The 7,531-nt window shown below is 66.9% G+C and overlaps 2 protein-coding genes across 2 annotated transcripts in view; one reads left to right on the top strand and one right to left on the bottom strand.

The window, feature by feature from the left end:
* The window catches only part of EMIHUDRAFT_50800 (hypothetical protein), a gene marked incomplete at both ends in the record, with an annotated part of 3,845 nt that extends 691 nt beyond the window's left edge, over positions 1-3,154 (top strand). Inside the window, 5 exons of the mRNA XM_005793859.1 lie at positions 141-366; positions 454-1,014; positions 1,114-1,604; positions 1,709-2,144; positions 2,366-3,154. Of these exons, the coding sequence (XP_005793916.1) occupies positions 141-366; positions 454-1,014; positions 1,114-1,604; positions 1,709-2,144; positions 2,366-3,154 (2,503 nt within the window). The remainder of the gene's footprint in view (positions 1-140; positions 367-453; positions 1,015-1,113; positions 1,605-1,708; positions 2,145-2,365) is intronic.
* Positions 3,155-6,447: 3,293 nt separating this feature from the next.
* EMIHUDRAFT_447372 (hypothetical protein) overlaps positions 6,448-7,531 on the bottom strand; it is a gene marked incomplete at both ends in the record, with an annotated part of 2,276 nt that continues 1,192 nt past the window's right edge. Inside the window, 3 exons of the mRNA XM_005793858.1 lie at positions 6,448-6,646; positions 6,990-7,112; positions 7,252-7,531. Of these exons, the coding sequence (XP_005793915.1) occupies positions 6,450-6,646; positions 6,990-7,112; positions 7,252-7,531 (600 nt within the window). The remainder of the gene's footprint in view (positions 6,647-6,989; positions 7,113-7,251) is intronic.

The raw sequence follows: 7,531 nt of genomic DNA, 5'->3' as shown, positions 1-7,531 counted from the left end.
CGTCTCCGCACCTCTGCAACACAGCGCCTGCTCGAGCTCCCCGAGGCGCGGCGCGCCCAAGACGCGGCCCCAGACGCGGCGCGAGGCGTCGGCACGGCGGCGCTGACGGACGATGTCGCGCCGCCGACGGCGATGCTGAGCGTCCATTCGCTGCGCGCGAGCTGGTCTAACGCCGCCGCCCCGACCGCCGCCCCCGCCGCCTCCGCGGCCTCTGCTCCCACTGTCGACGGCGTCAGCCTCTCGGCCGCGCCGGGCGAGCTTTTGATCGTCGTCGGGGCGGTTGGCGCAGGGAAGAGCTCGCTGCTCCTCTCGCTCCTCGGCGAGCTACCGGGCGTCGAGGGCACGTCCCTGACACGTCCACGACGCGTCCGAGTCATGCCCGCAGGCGAGCTACCGGGCGTCGAGCCGACCGCCTTCGCACCGGGCACCTCGACGGCGGTGGCAATGCAGGAGCCGTGGGTGCTGAGCGGCACGCTGCGCGAGAACATCACGCTGCGCGCCCCGCGGTTCGACGGCGCGCGGTACGCGGCCGTCGTGCGCGCGTGCATGCTCGAGGACGACATCGCGCGGATGCCGTTTGGCGACGCGACTGTGGTGGGCGAGAGGGGCATCGCGCTCAGCGGCGGGCAGCGCGCCCGCCTTGGGCTGGCGAGGATGGCGTATCGCCGTGCTGACGCGTACTTGATCGACGACCCGCTGTCGGCGGTGGACCCTCACGTCGGCGCGCAGGTCTTTGAGCGGCTCATCTGCGGCGTGCTCAAGGGGTCGCTGCGGCTGCTCGTGACGCACCAGATGCAGTACCTCGCCCACGCGGCCGTCAGCCGCGTGATTGTGCTGCGGTCAGGGGCGGTGGTGGCGGACGCCCCCTTAGCGGCGCTCAACCCGGCGCTGCCTGAGCTCGACGGCATCCGAGAGGCAGCCTCGCACGCGGCAGCGGCCGAGCCGGCGGCTGCAATGGAGCGACGCCAGCGAGGAGGCGACCGCCATGGTGAGGGCCTTGAGGACGCGTCCATCGTCTCGCAGGTCAAGCGCGCGGCGGCGGCTGAGGAGGCGGCGGGGAGGCGGCGGGGAGGAGGCGAGGAGGGGGGCACGGCCGCGCCGGAGCCGTCGCAGCTGGTGGTGAGCGAGGAGCGCGAGGTTGGCAGCGTGACGTGGCGCACGTACAGGACGTGGGCCGGCGCCGCCGGGTGGCGGGCGGCGCTTCCTGCGGTCTGTCTGATGGTGGGCGGCCAGGCGTGCGCGACGGCGAGCCTGCTCTACCTGCCGTACTGGGGCTCGCTGCCCGCTGAAGAGCAAGCTGCACCGCGCCACAGCTGGCTATGCGCGGGCCTGCTGCTCGCCGCCGTCCTCTTTGCCGTCGTCCGCTCACAGCTCTTCTTCCACATCGCCGTGACCGCCTCCGACAAGCTGCACCGGTGCGCGCTACAGCGCCTCCTTCGCGCGCCGATGGTCTTTTACGACTCGAACCCGAGCGGCCGGCTGCTCAACCGCTTCTCAAAGGACATCGACTTTTGCGACTCGATGCTCCCGCAGACCTTCCACGACACGATGCAGTGCGTGCTGATGGTGACCGCGTCGGTCGGGCTCTGCATCGCCCTGGCGCCGTGGGCACTCATCGCGCTGCCGCCCCTCCTCTGCTACTTTCGCTGGCACCTCGAGGCCTAGATGCGGGGACACAGCCCCGTGCATGCTCCGCACCGCACTCGAGAGGAGGCACGCACTCGGCTGCACTCGGCGGTGTCTGGTTGCACTCGGTTGCACTCGGCTGCAGGTTGCGGCGCTTCTACCTGTTGGGCGCGCGCGAGATCAAGCGCCTCGACGCCGTCTCGCGCTCGCCCATGTTCGCCCTCCTCTCCGAGTGCCTCGGCGGCCTCGCCACCATCCGCGCCTTCCGCATCGAGCGTGACCTGCTTGCGCGCTTCCACACGCTCCACGATGCCAACTCGCGCGCATTCTTCCACTTTGTGGCGGGCGGCCGCTGGCTCGGCTTCCGCCTCGACATGATGAGCTTCGCGTTGCTGGCGACGTCCTGCTTCGCCGCGGTGCTCTCGAAGGCCTACGGCCTCGCGGTCAGCGACAACGCGGGCTTGGTGGGCGCGGCGCTCTTGTACGTCATTCAGTTGGCGGGCCTCTTCCAGTGGGCGGTCCGCCAGACGGCAGAGCTCGAGAACCAGGCAACACCTCTCCACGCCGCAATTGACCGCAGCCAAGGCTGTCTCTGACAAGCGCGCCCTCATCCCCCACTGCCCATCGGACTCCAGTCCGCCTCGCGTAACTACCGCAAGCCATGCCCCCCGGGGCCTTTTGCTCACCATACCGACTGCACGCAACCTCCATGAACGCCTCCACCCGTCGGCGCTCTCAGCAAACCCGTCTCGCCACGCAGATGGTCTCCGTCGAGCGCCTCGCGGCGTACCACTCGCTGCCGCAGGAGGCTGCGCTCGTGACGGACGCGCCGCCGCCGCCCGAGTGGCCTCATGCTGGCGAGATTATTGCGCACAGCGTGAGTATGCGGTACCGGCAGGGCTTGCCGCTGGCACTGCGGCAGGTCAGCTTTCACATTCCTGCGTGCTCCCTGGTGGGCGTCGTCGGCCGGACGGGTGCGGGCAAGTCGTCGCTCCTAGCCGCCCTCTTCCGGCTGGCGGAGCCGCACGAGGGCTACCTCGAGATAGACGGCGTCCGCACCGACCGGCTCGGGCTGCACGAGCTGCGGCCTCGGCTGGCGCTCATCATGCAGCAGCCGCTGCTCTTCTCGGGCAGCCTGCGGCAGAACCTCGACCCGCTTGGCGAGCACGACGATCGGGCGATGTGGGCGGCGCTGCGCAATGCGAGCGTCGAGGCAGTCGTGCGGTCGCTGCCCGAGCAGCTCGACGCCAACGTCGTCGACAACGGCGGCAACTTCTCGCAGGGAGAACGACAGTGCCTCTGCCTCGCGCGGGCGCTTCTCGCGCGGACCTCCGTCCTCATCATGGACGAGGCGACTGCGAGCGTGGACAACGCTACCGACGCGCTCATCCAGTCGGCCGTGCGGCGACATTTCGCGGGGACGGTCCTCATGATTGCGCACCGCCTCCTCACGATCCGCGACGCGACGCAGCTGCTGCTCATGTCGGGCGGCGCGCTCGTGCAGGCGGGCCCACCCGAGGCGCTGCTGGCCGCGCCACCAGACGCGGCGCGCGTCAACTTTTCGAGCATGCTCGAGGACGCGGGCATCGCGCCGGCCGAGTTTCTGGCCCGGAGGCCAACGGGGGAGGACAGACAGGAATCTCCTTGGTCGCTGCAAAGGGCCCCCGGGCGGAGTTGAACGTGGGGAGTGCATCCCGACCGCGCGACCGCTCGCGCGCCGCTCAGAATAGTTGTGCGCTGTTTGTGAATTTCACTACAGTGAGGGGCCAAAAAATCGCGGCCCATCTCGGCGGCCAATCTCGTCTAACCCCCCCCCCCCCCTCTCCCTCCGAACGTCTAGTGTAACGTCACATTCTCTCGCAGCGGCCACATTGGTGGCAGCATCGGAGCCCTCTCACGAGCCAGCAGGCAGGTGGTGCATGGAGGAAGGGCTGCGGCGCCCTGGGATGCCGTCGTCAGTGCCGCCGAGTGTGCCGCTGGGCGGTGCGGACTCGGGCAAGCTAAAGCGGATCACGACAATACGCCTGCGCGCCTCGGCCTCCATACTGCTTCTACTCTCTCTCGGACTTCCACCTGGCGCTTTTGGATCAACAGTATACTTTTACCAGGGAATGGAGCCGTCGCCATCGCCAGAGCCATCACCCGGGCCATCTTCTTGCGACACGGCGCTGGACCTCTCCACTCAAACCTCTCCGCTGTCATCGAGCACCGTCGGCGCTCCCAACACGTATCGCACATCCTGTGGCGGCTCCGGCAACGAAAAAATCTTCTACGTCGAGGTGCCGGCAGGAGGCGAGCTCACGATCGGAATGACGTCCAACACGTACGACTCGAGACACGAGACGCGTTGGGGCGGGAGCTGCCCAGGCGACAATTCCGTCGCATGTACGGATGACCCATCGAGCACTGCACAGGCCGGCGGGTCCTCGAAGCCTCCGTTGGCGAGCCGCTCGTCACCTCCGTCGGGCTGCCACGGCTCGGGGCTCGGCTGAAGCTGATCGGTGCTGCCACTGTCTTCCGTCTCTGACGGGCGAGGCGTCCATCCCACCTCAAAGTCTGAGAGCGCCGACGGGCCGGACCGTTGGAGTGAGCGACCATGCCGTGGCCGCAGGGAGAGGCCGTCGAGAGACGTCGAGATCGTGATGCTAGCCAACAACGAAGGCAACATGATGGAGCGAAGGGTTGGTCACAAACATGGTCGCTAACAACCCTCCGGCGCCCGTCGATTGAACGTCATCTCGAGTCTACTTGTTGTATCTATACATCGCAGAATTCGCCGCGCAGAACCTCCGAACGCCGATTTCGCAAGGTTATTTTGGCGGGGCGAGGGTTTAATGAGTTTGGGTTCTACGTTGCGCGCGTTGCAGCGCCCTGTCGAAGGTCGCGTTGCGCGCGTTGCAGCGCCCCTCGTACAGAGCATGAGCGGCTTCTGGGGCACCGCAAAGGAAGACGCATGGCATCGGCGCAAGGCCGCCGAGTACGCCCGAGAGGAGGCGATTCGGTCGCAGGGAGCGCACAAACTGACAGAAGAGAAGCGCAGGTTCGACGAGCAGCTCAAAGCAAAAGATGCCGAGTTGGCCCGCATGCGTGAGGTTGTGGAGGAGTGCCGCGGCGGCTCGGGCGCCAGTTCCTCCGTGGCCAATCCCACGATGCCTCTGATGCTTGCCCTCTATGACACCCTGCACGGCGGCGTCTCCTTTCGGCCAGAGGTGTTTGCAAAGTGGCTGTGCCGGACGTGTCCCGAAGAGCCCGCCATGGCCGAGGAGCTCATGCTGTCGTGGCTGGAGAAATCGCAATGCAGCGAGGAGAGCATGGACTTCTTCTTTGAGCGTTATCGCCACGCCTCGGACCCTGCCGCGTACGTCGGTCGCGTGCTTGTGGCGTTGCCCAAGATTGACTCTGCCGACGGGCGTGGCACCCATGCATTCGTCCCGTGGGCGGTCCGGGAGGGCAAGCTTGAACTCGCCTTCAAAGCGGCACTGGCCCTGCCGAAGAGCCGCAAGCGGGACGCGTTCCGGGCAGCCGTGAAGGGCGCACATTCGGTCCCAGTCCGAGCCGATGGACTCCAGTCGCCCGATGAAATCAGGTCTGCCCCAGCTCCTCTCGCCAAAGATGTTGGCGAACATGAGCGCGACGTGTACGAAGTACGGGTCGAGCGTGTCTCAAGACGTTGCTTGGGAGGGCACCTGCGCACGCCTCGCCGTCAACTGCATGCCCCTTAACGAGCAGCAGTCCATTCAACGCCTTGGCGCTCTGCTGGAGGCCTGTCCGTATCTTTCCAAGGCTCTCGCTGGTCTGGGCAGCGAGGCAGCGCTGCTGAAGCTGCTGCACTTTGCCGCGGCCAAAGGCCAGATCCCTTCGCCGCGTGCAGCCAGCTCAGAGCCTGGCGGCAGTGCGAAAGTGGCTGGAGGGAAGGAAGTGCGGGTACCTGTTTGCAGAGAACGAGGCCATGCTGCGGCAGGTGTTCCAGCATCCAGGATGACGGAGGGCAGCTTCGTCGGGAGAGGAGTTGGCGATCTCCGCAGCGAGAGAGAGAGAGAGAGAGAGAGAGAGAGAGAGAGAGAGAGAGAGAGAGAGAGAGAGAGAGAGAGAGAGAGAGAGAGAGACGCATCGATGCATCACTTGGCGTGCGTGGGTCGGAGGACCTGGGCACGAGAGCCAGCCGAGCCAGCCGAGCCAGCATTGCGTGGCGGCACGGAAGAGGACGTGGCTGCCGAACCGTGCCGAGAAAGCGGCAAGGATTCTTTCTTTTGCGTGGTGTACTTGTGTCCGATTAGGTGGCTCCCGTGTGGTGTACCTGTGTCCGTGCCGCAGTTTGCGCGCCACCGGCCACCGGGACTTGCACTTGGCCAAAGCACAGGTTTCGATCCGGGCCACCGCAAATTTTGATCAGCAAAAAATCCTTGAGGTAGATTTTGATTGGGTCAAAACGCGTCCGTCTTGGCTCTTGAGCCGCAGGTGATAGTAGAGCGCTAGCGTCTAGCGGCCCGTGCGGAGAGTGCCGTCGGCGGGTCCATCGAGCGTCGACCAGCGTTGAGGAGTCCGTCTCCGCTCTCCCGGCTCCCCCAGACACACGGACACACCACACGCGCGACACGTTCACGGCCGTTTTACCTTTTAACCACCTTTACGGCAAACACGGCTCTCCTTGTGTACGTAAGATCGGGGGAGATGGAAAATATGGAGGGTGGAGCGGGCCTGCGGCGCGACGCCTGGAGATCACACAGGCCAGCCTCCCCCCACACATGGACCTCATGCACATGCAACCGTGCGACCGCGCGCGCGCGACAGAGACGGGGGCCATCACGACGCCCCAACGCACACGTCAGCGCAGCTTGTCGGCCTTGGCCTGCAGCGAGTCCGCCTCCTTGAGAAGCGCCTTGGCCTTGCCCTCGGCCGCCTTGACGGCCGCGGCCGCCTGCTTCTTGGCGTCGGCCACGGCCGAGTCGGCCTTCTTCGTCGCGGCGGCGAGTGACTTCTCGCCCGCGGCGGCCGCGTCGGCGCGGAGCTTGCTCGCGACCTAACAAAGAAAAACGCGCATCCGAACTAGGGCTGGGAGGAGGACAGACGGCCCCACCTTTGCGGGAGTTTGCAAGGGTGAGAGGGGGGAAGGGCGCATCGCACGCGGCGAGGGGGCCACATCTCCCCATATCTCCCGCATCTCCCCACATCTCCCCACATCTCGCATCGCACGCGGAGAGGGACTGAACGCGACAGGGGGGTGACGATCGGCCGTCGATCCCGAGGCACGAGGGTCGTCGGTTGAGCTAGGGAGCCTCGCCACCCCTCGTGGCATCTCTCTCGCCGTCGCTCTCCTCTCTCCCACAGGCGACATCTCGGCGGCACGGAGGCGGGCTCGCGACCTGCTGCTGCTTGTCCGCGTACGCCTTTTGCTTGTCGAAGGCGGTGCTCGCCTGCTCGACCGCCTTGTCCGCCTTCTCGAGCTTCTTGGCCTCCTCCTTGATCTCCTTCTTGAGCCGGCTCACCTGCAGCGCAGAGCTCGGCTCATCTGGGGCGGGCTCGGGAAGCCTCCTTCGCGAGCCTTGCCCGCCCCGCCCTTGAGCATATCTCCCCACATCTCCGCATCTCTCCGCATCTCTCCGCATCTCTCCGCATATCTCCCACCTCGTCCTTGAGCTGGCCGCGCTTCTGGAAGCGGAGGATGAAGGTGCCGTCGTACTCCTTCTGCGTCGCCGCCCGCGCCGTCTCCCGCTCGCTGATCCCATTCTCGAGCGCGCGCGACGTCGCCTTGGCGGCCGAGAGAGTGCCCGACGCCGCGTCGACGCGCTCCTTCGCCTCCCGCTCCACGCCGGCCGCCTCGCGCGACGCCTCCGCCTCCGCCGCCGCCGCGCGCTCCTTGGCCGCGCGCAGCTCGGCTTGCGCCGCCGACTCGGCCGTGGAGACG

The sequence above is a fragment of the Emiliania huxleyi genome (genome assembly GCF_000372725.1).
Source record: "Emiliania huxleyi CCMP1516 unplaced genomic scaffold EMIHUscaffold_1, whole genome shotgun sequence".
Classification (NCBI taxonomy): domain Eukaryota; phylum Haptophyta; order Isochrysidales; family Noelaerhabdaceae; genus Emiliania; species Emiliania huxleyi.
This window is presented reverse-complemented; position numbering and strand designations above follow the sequence as displayed.